Source organism: Typopeltis vanoorti, chromosome 5 (genome assembly GCF_054136105.1).
Source record: "Typopeltis vanoorti isolate ZY-2024b chromosome 5, IOZ_Tvanoo_1.0, whole genome shotgun sequence".
NCBI classification, from domain to species: Eukaryota; Metazoa; Arthropoda; class Arachnida; order Uropygi; family Thelyphonidae; genus Typopeltis; species Typopeltis vanoorti.
In genome coordinates this window covers 87,528,941-87,546,416 of record NC_143553.1, presented here as the reverse complement: position 1 = coordinate 87,546,416, position 17,476 = coordinate 87,528,941, and the positions used below count along the sequence as shown (strand labels likewise).

Sequence of the window (17,476 nt, the reverse complement as noted above, 5' to 3'; positions counted from 1 at the left end):
TACTAAATTTTGGTATTTAGGGTCTAGCTACTCACTGAGGAGACCTCAAAAAAAGTTGAAACCGGTCTGGGTAGTGACCCCACCCATAATGCATTGCAGTATACATCTTTTAGTGAGATGTGCTTTACATTATGGAAAATACTAAGAATAGTGATAAGAACTTTACCCACCTTGGGATTAGGAGTAAAATAACCAAGTTTATAAAATGGCTTAGTAACCCTAATATATATATATTATCCTGGATATCTCGGATAAGGGAAGGCTAACATTAATACGGTCCCCATTCGGCCCAGGGTTTGACCTATCGGGTCAAGCTTTCTCCTACTTTGTCTGTTCCTTTTACTGTATATTTTTTTAATTCTCTTTATGCTCTTTGTATTGTACATGTTATAATGTAGCAATTTTTGTTTCTAATTTTGCTTCTTATTTTTAAGGTTTTAATATATATATTTTCATTTGTAGAAGAAACGAAAACGAGGAACAAGTCTAATGGCTATTTTAGAAATTCCTAAGTCGCCTGAGGCCTAATTTTCTACTTTTCTAGCTTCCTCTGAGTTTCTACTCATCATCAGCGCTCCAATTATAATCTAAACATGATATATGTTGATTGCAAAATTAACTACACAACAGAATGTGTACCGGTAAACATTACAAGTTATATTTGTGTTATTCAAATGATTTCATTTTCCAGTTCACCAAATGCATTCATTTGAGATGAACTATTTCTAAAAAAAAAAAATTCATTCCGATTACTGAAGAGATTGTTTTTTAAAGTGGGCGCGACTTTAATTTAAGGTGCACAATACTTCAATTCCAGTTATATATCAAGCATCAGATCACTTTACTATTGATTCTATTAATCGAACAACAAGTTTGCAAATGATGGTAAAGACTTACCAGTAAATGACACATTCAATAAATAATCTTTGTAGAGTTCTCCACCATCGAGTTCCCTCATAGCGTCGCAGTAACTGCCTTCTTGGGATTCACACAATTCCGTCCACACTGTATGAAGAGCATGAGCGAACGCGTAAACGGCATCAACGACGAACTGCACCTTCGATTCCTGAGTATAACCCTCACTGTTTGTCAATTCCAGGTTGGGAGAGCAAACAGGTAGGTCAACCATCTCTTTGTTGTCCACATTCTGCGGAAGTTTGCAAGAGAAGAAACTCTCCCAATATTCCTCAAACCAGGGATTCCTTAGGTTGGAAAGGGGAGTGAGATTTCTCATGTAGGCATCGAAGTCCTCAATGACCTTTGACTGTAGCTCAACGGTGATCGCTCCATCAGCCACCGATTCCACACCCTTCACTAATTTCTCTTGTTTCCCCCAACCATCGCTGGCTACCCACGTAAATGCACCATCTGCATTTGCCCTTTTTGCTGCTTCCAACACTCCTCGGGCATCTTCAGCACGTACGAACAAGACCACAACTTTAGCCGACGACTTCTGCAGGAGATTCTGAAAAATCAGATCGAAAATTTCAGAGGTAGCCGAGTGGGGGACCTTTTCGCTGATGGCAATGCATATGTTTCTAGCACGAGCCTCTCTCTGGAAAGCAGTCATTCCGGAGTCTCCGTATTGTCCCTCAGAAGACACGATGGATACGTAAGACCAATTGAACCTTTGGACAACGTCCACCAACGCCACAGCTTGGAAGGTATCTGGAGGCACCGTTCTAGCGAAGAAATCGTATCTATAAAATAGGGGGAAAAATTAAATATCGTGATCTGTATAAATTAAATTGTTTAGTGAAGTGCTGGAGAAAAAAGAATACAACATATAAAATGATCACTCTACTGGCTTCTTTAGAAAGAAATCTTATATTCTATAAGCTTATATAAATATTATACTAAAAATATTAAAAAATTAACATTCAAATATCAATGAACAGTGGCTTCATCATGCACGAAGTACTTTTTTCTTGTCATATGCATGATAAGTTAATGGAAAATTGGTACATAAAGACCTGTTCAGAAGGCGTATCAGCGCTGAGCTCTGAATTAATATATTGAGAAAAAATATCTCTCCTAAATTCAGTTACCATCTTATAGCTTTATATTATAGTTTTTTATCCATTATAACCTGCTACAATATCTCAAAGGTAAACGATGTTACTACAGAAGCAATAATGAATGAGAAATCAAAAGATCTACGCTTACTCTGCTTGTACATAAAGTCTTAGTTTTATTTAATATTTATTTTAAAAGTGGGAAATATTTAAAATATTTAAAATAATATTTTACGTTACCATCCTTTTCTTACAGAACATAAAAGTGTACACTCTACATAGTTTCTATTTCATTAGAATGCATAGTCAATATTTGTTGACCAAAATGTGATGTGGCTATCAGAAATAATTTTGTTAATTTTCAACGTCAAGCAAGAAATCTTTTCAAATACCACTAATCTACATCATTATATGATAGTATAGACCAATGGTTCTTAACCGATGTTCCCCGGAACACTTGTGTTCCGCGAACTGGTTACAAGTGTTCCGCCGGTGAAAGATGTCACATGACACAGTTCTGAGTGTAATTGGCTACTCTGAATAAAAATGTCGAGGGAATTATTTCCGTTATAACAGAACAATATTGGAAGAAAAGATTTCAAGTTACTTTCCTTCCTTCCTTAAATACACACTCAATTATGACCAGATACGAAATTCATTGGGCACAGTTAATACATCGAGTTGTGAATTTTCGTTGCAAGAAGAACGAAGTACGGTCCGTTGACAAGTTAACTTGTCAACTGATTGTACTCTAAAAATAAAAATTCTCTGAAATAACTCTTGAGGAATTTTGGATTTTTTTCCAAGGCGAATACCCAGCTCTCTCCACAAGGGCACTGAAAATTTTGTTAGTTTTCAACATCATATTTGTGTGAGCTCGGTTTCTCAATATTAACCAATATAAAAAATATAAAAACTAAAAAGCGTGAAAGACTTACTAATATAGATAAAGAGATGAGGGTAGTAGCTATATCACACATTAGATCTGATATTGCTGAAATCTGCAAACGCCAACAACCTCAAGTATCGCATTAAAATAAGTTCCAGTTTTATAAAAGGCAAGTTGATGCATATTTTTATTGTTAGTGTTATTATCCTAATGCTTTTGGTGTTACTCAAATTTTTCTTATAATTAAAAGTGTTCCGTGACTTTGAAAAGGTTAAGAACCAGTAGTATAGACTAACAATAACTATCATTTTATATTACATACAATACATTAACCGTGTCACGGAACAACATAAGTACTAATTTTTAAACAGTCCACTAAAAAATAATCAATTACAATATTTTCATTCACATTCACTTTTTTGTGAATCCAGACCAGTGTAAAGCTTCTCATAAGTAGGATTAAGATTAAAAAAAAAAGTAGACGATAGTTGCACGCCTGATTGTGTCACGTACCTACTTTTCAACCACAACGCTTCGGGTTCGACTCCCGTCAGGAGAAGCAATGTTTATGGTTTCTCACGTTACGAACGAGAATCGAACCTAGGTCTTTCCTGACCAAAGGGCTTCGTCTATACTGACTGAGCTACGGAGGCTCTCTCATCCTCAATAACATTCGTAATTGTAGTGCAGTATGAACATACCTTCTGTTGGTCGAAAAGTAGAGACGTCGCTTAAATTAGTAATCGATGGATTACTAATAATCCATCGGTTTCTTGAAGAAACAACGTTTACTTTTATTTTGAAGTGATGAATTAATTTAACTAATATATAACTTCTCCATAGAGAAAGATTACAAATATAAGTTGGAAAATGATATAATAGTAATGGACATGATAATCCTGTCTATTGTGAAAACACTTGGGTTCTGTAGCATTTTATGTTATTTAATGTGGCTATCTACTGCCAGTCATTTTATTTCTACAAGGAATGAGTCATGCTCCAGTTATTTTCACTAATATTAAGTTCCACTTTATTATTAAAAAAGAAAAATTCAGTCGATGAATTTTTTTTATATACACAGGTTTCTAAGCCGTAGTGCTCTAAAAGACGCAGTCTGCACATAAATTATAATTTGATCAAAAGCTCCTGATATACCTTCTCGCATAATATGCACTAATTACTGTGTCATTCAACTTTCCTTGACAATGATATGACATGAGTCATCGAGCCAATTATCGCGAGACGAGACAGTAATTATCCTTTCATCAAACCATGGCATGTGTTGAGTATTAGTGTGGTTGCATTAAACCCATTACCCGCATGAATTCTCCCTTTGTTTTCTTATCAGCTCTAGTTTTTATTAATCTTACCTGGTTTTATCACTCAAAGTTGTTCCGGTAGATGCCGGACTAATTTGTGGGATTCGGAACAACCTGAGTAGGTTGGCGACTTGTAAGGACACCTCACTGTACGATCCTCCGACTACGCCGCTAATGGCTTTATTGGTGAACTTTAACCTCGGCGAACTACCGTCTTGGCAATCGAAAGACGACGCATCCACCGTATTTAAAGAGTTCCTGATAAATTCCAATGACTGGTTGAGAGCGTAGCTGTCGCTGGAACAAGTGTCGAGAATGATAGCACCGAGCTTGATCCCTTTTAGTAGAGACGGGTCCTGGTTGATTTTGTCGATGGCGAACAGCATCGCCTCCAGTCTCTGAATGCCTCGGTATTTGTTGATCTCCCCACATCTAGTCCTAATGCCTTTCTGATGCACTGGAAATAGACCTCCTAAGATTATATCACCGCTCACGTGCACTTTATTACCCCTTGCGCCGTTACTGATCACAGTGGTCCAGAAAAAAATCAATAGGAGCGTCTGCATCCGTCGCAACATCGTTCACGATTTGCAGCGAATCACACCTGCGGGACTGAGAACCTTGAAAGGTGATGTCCAGTGGTAGCGACGACTTGTCTTCATTCTGCAATTTTTTAAATAAAAAATTAATGAATTAAAGACAATACTAATACTGTGAATTGTTCAGTATTAAGTACTGATTAAAACCAGAATAACTCCAAAGAAATTATTTTCAGTTAGGATAGTCGTTATAAATTAGGCAAACTTTCAAGGTGGGCGAGAAGGGTCAGTCATCTCTAGTAATAGGCTGTGGATTATTCGAATTTCACTATGGGCATTAACATTTGTGATTGTCTTACTAATTCTGTGTAGAAATGGCATCTGCGATCCTGTCACTTCTTCCAGCAGAGAATTCACTCTCCAAACCCTATGACAGACGGGGATAACCATAACTTGTATTAAGAGAGGTCAAATATGCAAAACTAACTACAGTAGTTTGAATATAAAGTAAATGAATGACATATCTTTCTTAGCAGTATGAGCAGTTTCGTTTGGCTTTTTTACAATCGTTTAATTCAGACATACCCTGCTGTGAATCTGCTGTTTGGGCTATTACATCATTCTGTCTTGATCGCGGTCTAGCTTTATTTGTCTCACAATGGGAAATAAGTGATTACTTTCTGTCATCTTTGGTAAAGTTTCTTCCTTTCCAATGTTCTTCTCTAGACAATAGTTAAATGGGTGTTCGTGATATTATTCAGTGATATTCCTTATCTCTTCTATATCTGCATAATCATTTAATATTTCTTTTAGCATCTCTGTAGCGTAGTGCAGTGAATATGGTAGATCTTAAATCGAAATCATTCCAAATCTACAATTACGCACATCATTGTCTTTATTCTTTATGCTTAAACAGCTAGTCTACAATTCATGGTGGTTTTCAAGAATATATCAGCTGTATAGTATAAAATCTTTCGTTAAATCCCGTTAGTGTCTGATCTATCCGTAATTTCACCCTCCAAAATGTTTCCCACCTACCCTTATTGTCCGTTATTGCTGAATAATTTATGTAATCATATATTTTGTCTTTCATTTCCTTATTTTACTGATTAACTACATAATCTATTAAACAATTATATTTTAATCGCTATATCGGATGCGCTTTCTTCCTCGCTATAACGTTTTTCTCATTCAATAATTTTCAACATCTCTCCTCTCTTCTCTTCCTTTTTTTCTACCAGCCTTCAATTATAATAGATTTGCTAACTGCTTTCATTTTATATCCTAAATTGTGTCTCTTGTATATGCAGCGAAGTTAAAACTTATGGCCCACTCACGCGTTTTAAGATTTTTCAGGAACTTGAAGAGCCTCAATTTAGTTTAGTATACTTTAATTTAGTATTATAAGTTAAAAAGAAGCACTGTATAATGTTATGCGATGAATGTTAGAGTAATCGAGCAAAAGTTCAGAAAATCAAATCCAAAGATTTACAAAGTAAAAGGACAAAAAAAGAGACAATAACTGCCAAGCACTGGACGCTTCACTGACAATTCCCATTAAAAATTAAATTAAAATATATTACTTTCTAAAAGGTTGCATGTTGAAGATTTTGCCGGTCAGAAATTGGAATTAGAATGTTTTCAATTAAAACCAATACAATATTCAGTTATCATCTCTGCGAAATTTAACTTTATTATGATGTTTCCTTGTAAGTTATTAAACTTCAATACATAAAAAGAATATTTCATATTATCTTTTAAAGGTTCAATACAACTATTTTCCAGACTTAATTACCTGCCTATATATTTTTTTAATTTCATTTCTCTCCGATAAACAGAAACCGTATTAATATTTGAGGATTTTTAATGTCAACTTCATCCTGTAAGCGTGTTGACAAACGACTTTCTCTTGATGCCTCTATCGAGCATTATGCCCGTACTAAAGCCTTGAGGTACGTGCTTCTCTTTATAGCCGTGGACCAATAAAGTGTAGGTGTTTTATCACCCTTTCTGTATGAAGAAGTCTCCGAAGGGCATTGGTTTAGTGTGCAAAGTGATGAATGACGAGTCACTGCATGCTTCCTTATTACAGAGATACAAGAGCATCGTAAAAGAAAAGTGTTGCTTTACCGCGCTACATGGGTGTATTGCGGGATAGCGAACTTCACGTTATGGAGGGATATATAGTTTGAGAAATTTAAATATTTATTTTAATATTTGTTTATCTTATTTTATTATGTGAATCACGCTAGATAAAAGTTGTAAAATTGTAGCACTGTGGATAGGCACTAACCGTGAAGCTTTATCAATTTTCTTTTTTCTTGTTCCCCCTAGGGTCTGAAGCCTTGCTAGTTAGCTATGTCAGTACATCAGTTTGAAACTGGAACGGCAACATTAGAAAGATAATGTGGGATCATTTTCAAATATTTTTGAAATTGTTGTTTTTAGTTCCTAATTTGAAAGAATATAACAAATATTTACTATAGAATTTCAACATAAGCATGGTTAAGACTAATTTTCATCACTGTGTCTTTTCTCATCCATTAATATATAACATAATGCATAAATTGGGCCGTTTTCTTTTTTTCCCCTTCAAATCCTATTACTGATAGAGAGAAACAGAGAGAGAGAGAGAGAGAGAGAGAGAGAGAGAGAGTGAGTATTACGATAACAATTGTACAAATAAAATAACAGCTGCAAAGTATAATTATGAATCGAGTATATTTATGGTACAATAGTCATTTTTCATTCCTGTAATATCGCATGCACCGTTCTAAGTAATATCATGTCACTCTGTAGAACTACAAGATTCATAATAAAAGTCTGATACATAATGATGAAAAGCAGTTTTGCTTCAACTATCCTTATTTATTGAAATATTCTACCCACAGCACTGGATTTCTTATTACAACATTAATAACTCATCAGGAATATATAAGGATATATTCGATACTAGGCGTCCTCTGGTGTGTATCATGACCATTTATAAACAAACAACTCAATCCATTATAGTATGTTTTAAGTAAAAACGACTAGACTCTAAACACTTTGGAGTGTTTATGCATCACTCCAAAGTTAAACATAAATACTCAGTTTATGCATTCGAAATTGTGCATAAAATTATTATTTTACATTTGAGATTATAGTAATATAATTTCTTGCAATATTATGTAGTTCCTATTAGCACAATGTGTTAATCTTCTGATCAATCATCCATTCAAGCTGATCTGGGTCAACAAAATAGTATAGAGGAATATGATCTGCATGAAAATTAGCAAGTACTTATTGAAATTTCTTATTGCTACAGTATTTTTTCAGTAATGAAGTCCTTAGCAAATAGTACGTGTTGAATAAACTATTATTTGTAGGTTATTTTTAGATTGTTTCCCATTACGTGCAGGTAATAATGAATGCGCCAGTGTTTTCTGAATATTTTGTTTATTCCTTAGGTGCTGACAGTATTTGCATGCTAGTCAAAGAAGCTGCATGTTAAGTTTTGCAGAAACAGTCCCTGATATGACATTGACCTACATCTTATCATCTTTTGTGTATTTCGTATTCAAGCCATAGGGAAAACAAAATTTAATCGAATACCGAGAATGAGGAATTTGAAATGCACAAACTCGCACTTAAAGCACATTTTCCTTCTAAATATATCCACAGTTGCTTTTATTGCTGTAAAGAGTTAATTATTTTGAAGCAATGAAGAGAAGAAAATGTTAACATGTAAACATAAACGAAACATATAAGAATATTCAATAATAAAAATTGATAGCGATAATCAATAAAGCAGACATTAGTGTAATAAGCCGAAACACGAACAGCATCTAAATAATAAGTTATCCTTTTTGTAATTGTTCATGCAGTTTTCACTAACATTTACTGGCTTCCTGATTTCCACACATAACGAGAACATAAACAGACAGTAACGTTAACAGTAGGGAAAACAAATTTATAACTCGTGCTCCTAAACATGTTCTAAGATGTAATATTCAAACTTTACATCACACAATGTGTTGTAGACCACATGTTCTTCCGTAGGGGTACTGTGTGTGTGTGTGTGTGTGTGTGTGTGTGTGTGTGTGTGTGTGTGTGTGTGTGTGTGTGTGTGTGTGTGTGTGTGTGTGTGTGTGTGTGTGTGTGTGTGTGTGTGTGTGTGTGTGTGTGTGTGTGTGTGTGAGAGAGAGAGATCATATTCATTCCAATATATGTTTTACAATTTAACTTACATGAATTTTGCAAGTGTTCACTCCTAGAGGAGAATTTTTCATCAACCACCACACCCTAATGATACAGAGAGAGAGAGAGAGAGAGAGAGAGAGAGAGAGAGAGAGAGAGAGAGAGAGAAGGAAAATCCTGACTGCCCTCGTTTCGCCGTCTCTTCTAGCAAATTAAAAGGCTAATTTTATACTTCATACTTCGATCGCTAATGATGATTCCCGAACTTCATTACAACAAAAAAGGGCAAGTATTGAATCACGTCTATTTTGGATAAAATCAATAATAATAATCACCTTTCTTGGATGAGCTAGTAAATTGATTTCCTTGCTTGCTTGTGTTTTAAATGTCATTATTAGATTTCGGATAGTTAAATTTCCTTATTTGGTTTTAGTTTATGGCGCTTCAATGAAAATTAATTGACAATATAAATCTCGTCAGAACTTCCACATCGCTATTAAGAAAGTTTACAACACAAACGAATATTAGTTTGCCTACATGGAATATCACTAACGAAAACATTTGTTAATGTGCAGTTTCTACATTGTTTTTGTACAATGTAGAAACTGCAATACGATATTTAACAATGATTCCAAAAGTAAATATGCATCGGAATTTATATGTGGTGTTTTATTTATATTATTTATATAATTTTACATAAATGAGATTTTATAGAAATTTTATTCAAGTATTTCTGCTCTATACGTTATATCTACTATGTCAAGAGAATTTTTGTTGTTTCTTTACGTACGCATTCACAAGTACATTGTGTGTGTGTGTGTGTGTGTGTGTGTGTGTGTGTGTGTGTGTGTGTGTGTGTGTGTGTGTGTGTGTGTGTGTGTGTGTGTGTGTGTGTGTGTGTGTGTGTGTGTGTGTGTGTGTGTGTGTGTGTGTGTGTGTGTGTGTGTGTGTGTGTGTGTGTGTGTGTGTGTGTGTGTGTGTGTGATCACTTTGCCTTGATAATGTTAGCTATATCACAGCCGAAACGTCAGATTTTATGTGGGTTTTTAATTATAAAAAAATAATCTATTTATATGAACGTTTATATTCATTTTTGACATCTAAATATTTAATAAAACGTTGCGGATGCTCTTTTATTCAGAAAAAGAAATATCAAGAGATTATTCTGAATTTATCATTTATTCCTATAATTTATATATTTAGCGTTTTATAAGAAATGTTTATATTTACACCTTTTTGATATAAATGATATTTATGTCAAAATAAAATGAAGTTTTTATTATTAATCTAAGCTGAATGTTTTCTGCCGTGACCAAACTATTTTCAGATTTCTAGGAGTGCAGAACAAAGATTCTAAGAGTTTTATAAGTAACGCTGTTAAAAAATCTGTTTCAGTACAACCAAAATGTTTAGCTTTGATATAAATAGTTAAAAGTCGAGATGTTTAATTTATTTCTGTGTTCAGTTATGCGCAATAACGGATGCCTTAATTTTCCCTGCCAGTCTTCTCTTGGAAAACTACAGTAAATAAACCTACAAAGACTTAAAGATTTACTCACGTATAAAGACATTTTTCTCGCATTTATAACAATCCCTTATTGTATGTTAATATACTTTCCATAATAACTCATTTCTATATCGATTGTTTTCATGTTTGTAACATTCTTTTTATCATTTTTAATGTTAAAATTTCGTTCCAGTTATAATAATAATAACATTTTAATGTGTTTATCTTCTTTGAAGGTAACCCGCAACTTCTTTCCTCAGAATGCAATTGTGAAGTTCTGTAGTCGTATTATCACTTAGAGATAATACGCAATTGCATCACTAATTGGCATTCCATTTACTTACTAAGATACGTCATAACAGAATTATCTCATTTACTGCATTAACATATTTTTGATAGTAGCAAATGCTGAGGGTTTTAGTGATTTTCTTCCTCTAGAAATGTCCGGATCTTTTATTTTTGGAAATAAAATTGAGGAAAAAATATTTTTTCTAATTTTTCTTCTTTGGTTTACACTTTTTTTCCCAAGCAATAGTATTCATTACACATTCGTAAGATATTAGGTGTTAGAATATTATTAATCATGAAGATTACACATCACTTACAAAGTTTTCTTATTACATGCAAGATGAATATATATATATATATAAAAGGTAAACTGTATCAGTCGCTTGTAATACTGAAGATAAAGTTTAATGACTTTTATCTTTGTTTGAGATCAATATCAGATTTTTGGCGAATGTACCTCGTTTTCAAAGGTTTCCTACCACAAGTTGAAAGTTTCTGGCACAGTTATTAATTATTTGTTTTGTTCCTTTCTTATCAAATGATTTTTTTTAAATTCCTGTGACACATTTCCGGTTAAGAGTGAGGTTATCTGAATGGTATGAGAACCACAGAGTTCATTAAAGTTATTGAATCTGCTATATTTAGAGCCTAGAATGATAACGCTCAGAAAAATAACAATCAACAACGAGCTGTCTATAGCATACTCAATGAGCAAGCCAACATTTAACAATAGAGCCAATAAACAAGCCAACATTTAATAATGGAGCATAAACAAGCCTGCATTTAATAATGGAGCCAATAAACAAGCAACATTTAACAATGGAGCCAATAAACAAGCAAAATTTAACAATGAAGCCAATAAACAAGCCAACATTTAACAATGGAGCCAATAAACATAAACAAGCCACATTTAACAATGGAGCCAATAAACAAGCCAACATTTAACAATGGAGCCAATAAACATAAACAAGCCACATTTAACAGTGGAGCCAATAAACAAGCCAACATTTAACAAACAGACCTAAAAATAAATAAGCCAATATTTAACAATGGAGCCAATAATCAAGCGAATATTTAACAATGGAGCCAATAATCAAGCGAATATTTCACAATAGAGCCAGTGAAACATTCAACATTTAACAAACGACTCAGCGAACAAGTTAACAATTAACAGTGGACTCAATAAATAATACGACTTCTAACAATAGGATCACAAGGCCACTCGAACTTATTGTTATCTTATCCTCTATCAACTAATCAATTCATAAATCACAGTTTATGAACTTTGTATGAGTACATTTATTTCTAAAAGAGTTACATGACATTATCCCACAGAAAATCAATCAGTCAGAATAATTAGAAAATGTATGCTCTCGGGTGACATGCATTGATAATCAGGAATAGTAGCAGGTTATTCATAGTTTATTTTAATTAGTTTTGAAAGATACAGAAAGAGAAATAATTAATCCGCGCCATAACTAGCATTTTCTTACCTTCCTTTGTCATAAAACCCAAGAGTCTCCAAACAATTCTTGACTGAATTCCTAACGCGCACCAATAGTAATACGGTTTTCTCTTTCTTCCCGTCCACGAAGAAGTAGTCGCATCCGGGAATCCTCACAACAGATTGACGGCCAAGCTCTCGATTTATTTGCCCTGGTCATCAGAAAGAATACGACGCATGCGTAGAAGCCTAAGTACCACTAAATCTGTACGTTGCGTGTTGTTTCACGTAGGCATCCCCTTGTAACGTAAAACAGTAAAAAGAATTAACAAACATTTGACATGTTTGTTATGAAATTATAGTTTCTTACTATCTTTTAAACTTTGTTTTATTGATCGGTAAGGCTGCACGTCCAACTAGTGACACTCGCGGTAGCTAAAGAGATGAAGACATTTAAGTGACTGCCGTACCGCACGAAGTTCACTGGAAAGTGTGTTTCCATTTCGTCATTCGTTCTTTCCCTGCGTGTAAAAATCAACCAACGATCAGTGGGTGGATCAGTAAGTTGTTTCAACAATTAAGGAAAATAAATTCTGACAAGCCTTACCTATAGGCCAAAGGTGTCCCTTTGACGCACCATTTATTAGATAAAGGCTACGTTATCTTTCAACATGGGATAAAAGTAGGTCACATGGACATATCAGTGGTCGTAAATATCCTTGTTTTCCCTAAAATAAATCCCTCCAAAAAAAAAAAAACAACAACAACAAGAAAGCTGCTAACATTATCCCAACAAACCCACACAACCATCACCCACCACCGGCTCTACTCCTCTTCCCCTAAATTAATTACGAAGCGAAAAAGAAGTAAACAGGGGAGATGGAAGTGAGGCTAGGCTCCAGGAGTAATAAGAGACGGAACGAACGCACTCAAGACGTACGCCTATATCGACAACTGCAAATAGTTGTCTCCATTAGTGTACCAGCTCTCTGAACTGCCAATGTCCACTCAGACAGATGTTTAGTGCCCACTTTTGCGTTGTTGCATTTATCTAATGCACGTGGGGATAATTATTTCAATAAGGATATAGTTTAAACTGTTACATTCAATATTCAAGTTTCTTATTATGTTTTCCATTATATACCAATTTCGCGTGCATTCTTTAATTAACAGAATTAATAGAAGTAATTCATTTCTGTCATTTCTGTATTTTAATTTTCTCGAAAGTAGTCTAAGTCGGGTAACACCCAACTCTTTCTTTTGTAATATGCAATTACAATCTACAGATAAAAGCCACCCACATTTATCGATCTTTTAATTTTATCATTTTCTTTTATTAATGTTTTATTCTGTTATGAGTTATATACTTTCAACCAACCTTACTATAGAAAATACAAATAAAACATTACATTCTATTTCATTAATTTTTCTTAATTAAAATATTTTCTACCTTTGTCGCCAGGTGGCATGTCTGCTTCAATTATTCAGATCGTATGACAACATCAAGATATTCAGAAGGCAATAAGGATCTTAATATTTTCTAGAATTGCTTTGAATTTTTTGTTTTAGTAAATGATGTTATCAAAAATAATTTGTGGTATAAAAAATAAATGTATTTATACTTTTATCTAATTAATGTTTTATTACATAATGTATGAAAAATAATCTTAAAAAGTGGTTATCTTCATACAAAAAAGCCGATTCAAAACAAATATTTGGAACGTAGGTTCTGCTTAAAATAAACTTCGGTGCATGTTATGTATCTGGACGTTACACGAAGTATTCAGATGACCACTTGACCTACATCTATAGAACAGTACTTACATTGTTTGTATGGTAGTTTAATTTTTCTGCTCTTTATTCATGAATTGCATTTAAGTTAAAGAAATATTCGAGTTAAAATCTGCATTTTCTCGAGAATATACAGCTGGGAATACAAAACGATAATTTTCAACCTATAGGTGTACAAACAGTTCTATACAAGGCATTTCAGTTAAGTGACGTCATGAAACAAGAGTGCACTGAGTGCACTCTTCAATGCCATGGGTACAGTATGGCCTTCAGTGCAAAAAGGGTGGGTCTTACAGTAATAGCCACCAAGTTTGAGTAAATTAATGCAGTCGTGCTTGTTGAGATTAAGGGACTGCTTTAATGCTAACTCTCTCTCTCTCTCTCTCTCTTCCCTCCTCCAAAAAAAAATAATTCTTCAGATTTAATCCTATGAGAAGAGTGTCCAAAGCATTGTTTGTTAGTTTGGACTTGCCACGAGGACGGCAGTATATGTAATTTCCTATGCTCTTTACAGCGGACGTTAGCAATTCTGCCGATCTGTCTATAGCAGACCAAGTTAGACTTACAAAGCACTTTATACACTGTTGGATGTTTTATCAATAGTTCGGAAACCATTGGCATCAAATATTACTGTTAGCACGAAAACAAAAGACCCACTTACCATTTCGAGGTGCATGCTCTACTGAGTTTTCTAGATAATGAGGAAAAAAAAGGAATTATGAAAAGGGTTCTGAAAATATATAACAGTTTCATGCCTAAAGACAGTCACATTATATTTGTCCGTTAATTTTCTAAAGTACAATCTCGAGAAGTCATTTCGTATATCGCTCATCGCACTTAATGACCCCATAAAATTAATAATAAATCCCCAAATGCTTTTTTCTACATCAAATGAATCGTTAAATCGGTCGTATAAGATGTAGTAAATCACCCATTCTAATTTCTTTCATTTCCTCAAGGATGAGCTTAGATATTATCATACTTTCAGATGCCTCTATTCCCACGTCACTATTTCTTTTTATGTACATAACAAAAAAAAGCGCTAAGATGTTGGCAGCGATTATTTCAATGCACCGAAACAGCATAAAGTAATAATAAATCTACCCCTATTTCGTTGAATCTTTAATATAGTTTTCAAAACAGCTTAGCTTCGATAAAAAATAATAATTACACTTATGTAAACTTGGGTGCTAAGAAATATTATTATGGGAAACGTCAGAAGGAGTAGGGAGAAAAAAAGTCAAAGTTGAAGGAACAAATATATTTCTGAGTGGTTGGTTCAACCAAAAGACTAAATTCAGATATAAAGTTATAGTTTAATATCACTCAATGAAAAAAAAATAAAATAAATATAAAAAGTTGAAATAAATATACAATAAAAAATGCACGTAATTAAAAGAACTCCAAAGAAGTCCATAAACCAAATGACGGTTTCCCTTACACATTTCATTAAGAACAAGAAATTAGTTTTGCAACTTGCTCTACCTTTTCCAGGAAGCAAGAGATTAGTTTCCTTGCTTTTTTATAAAAGTAACTACATACTGCTATCGATTTCAAGATCAAATTATACAGTAGTGCTACGTAAAGGGAGCGTTTGTCATGCTAAGAGACGTATTGACATACTTGTTTTTGTTATAATATTTCTAAGAGTAAATTTACCGACAGCAAAAGCGATCATTGATAAACACGCCCCATGGATCGACAACGCTTTGGATAACTATTTTCTAAACTAACTAATCTTAGTAATATTTCATTCTCATAGTATTGGCAGACTAAGAAGAAACTGATGGATATTATCTCTTTCTCGGAAAAGATCACCAGTTCTTGTAGGCGAATATAATAATGTATGAGTGCCTCACCTTTTACTCTCATCCTATACGTCTTCGATACAAATGCATGTTTTATGTTTTCGATACATACCAATTTTCTATACTTATTTCCAGTAGCTAAAGAAAACATCTGTATTCTATGCTCACTGGTAGTTTCATTCAGATTTTATAAAAATTGAAGTTGTTCTAAATAAAAATGGTAATTATTCCAGATTAAAACACATCTGGAAGAATCGTTTCCAATAGTTATTCCAGATGGAAAATATAGATTTAAAAAGAGTTCAATTGAAACTGAAATTGAAACGTTATGGCCAAATGTAATGAAGGTGCGGTCTTAAAATGTATTGATTTCTAAAAGCAGTCAAGCTAGAGAAAAAATATCATTTTAGCAATTTTCGAACAAAGCGTACACGCGTAGTGACACACACACAAAAAAAGCCTTTACCAAATTACTGTCTCAATAAACTTCACAAAAGGGTCCATAGACCATTAGCTTCCTTCATTTAGCAAAAACTTTCAGTATTCTAAATCATTCGAAGGAGTTTGCAGCATCTCTTATCAATACAAAACTGAGTCGTTTGATAGACAGACCACCATTAGAAAGAAATTATGATATTCAACATATACAGGACATGAACAATTCTAAATTCAACAAGATGCTGTTAAACTGTATACTCTTTGAACATATTCCTAAAAAAAAAATATAAAGAAAGAAATCGCTCGATTAGTTGCAGTTAACATGCAAAGCACCAAAAATAATTTCACTGTTTTCGAAAGGAGATGAAAGGAAAATTTAGTTTTCTAAACGTTCCGAGACAATTATGTAGAAAAACACTTATATTTTTCTCTTGGTTCATACATTCTTAAAACAGATAAAAATTTAAAAATGTGGACTAGATAATTGCAGTAGATTTATGAACAACACTCTCTGTTCCTAATACACGCATGGTTTAAACACGATGCCCCTATTTTAATTTCTGGATTATCTAATTCTTAGCTCATCTACAAGTACAATAGCAGACGTGTTGTAGGTCTCCAACAACTGGTGAACATAATTCAGCAAAAATATTTAGCGGATCTTTTTTCAAATACTCATAATTCAAAATTCATCTCCATAATAGGTCGCATGAGTAAGCATTCGCTCACTTGAAAAAGCGACTTAGATCCAAATCCCACCAATGAAAAGAGAAATTTTATTCGTCCATACTAACGATGTTAAGTTATTAGATAAAGATGCAGAGAATTCTCAGTTACTGAAAAATCTTTATAATCTTCTATGACGTTTCAGTTTCGTAATCAATATATTAGTAACGGAGTAATTCTATCCAAAAGAAATCTCATTTCGTTAAAAACAAATGATAAAAAGCAAACATATCATGTACACTATGGTTCAAAAATCGTAGAGAAAGCATGGAAACTATTAGATCTTTATATAATTATGTCTTGATATTTATGAAGAACTCCACCTGAGCATATTCCTAGACAGCTTAAGCCAATTGACGTAATAATACAGTTCTGTTACTTACCACCAGGCGTAGTGCAAGCAGTAACTTCTGCATTGAAACCTTTAGGCTTCGATGCAGGTATGTAATTATAGATGTTTTCGTTAAGTGTTCCTGGGTGTGTCAAAAATTCACCGAAAACAGTTCATCGACAGAGTGCTCATTGAATTATAA

General features: G+C 33.7%; 1 protein-coding gene across 1 annotated transcript in view; it reads right to left on the bottom strand.

Moving 5' to 3' along the window:
• LOC150106626 (metabotropic glutamate receptor-like) overlaps window positions 1-17,476 on the bottom strand; it is a 68,507-nt gene that overhangs the window by 2,950 nt on the left and 48,081 nt on the right. The window contains exons 3-5 of the mRNA XM_090393442.1: window positions 12,230-12,479; window positions 4,275-4,886; window positions 898-1,700 (exon numbers count right to left, since the gene is read on the bottom strand). Of these exons, the coding sequence (XP_090249568.1) occupies window positions 898-1,700; window positions 4,275-4,801 (1,330 nt within the window). The 5' untranslated portion in view covers window positions 4,802-4,886; window positions 12,230-12,479. The remainder of the gene's footprint in view (window positions 1-897; window positions 1,701-4,274; window positions 4,887-12,229; window positions 12,480-17,476) is intronic.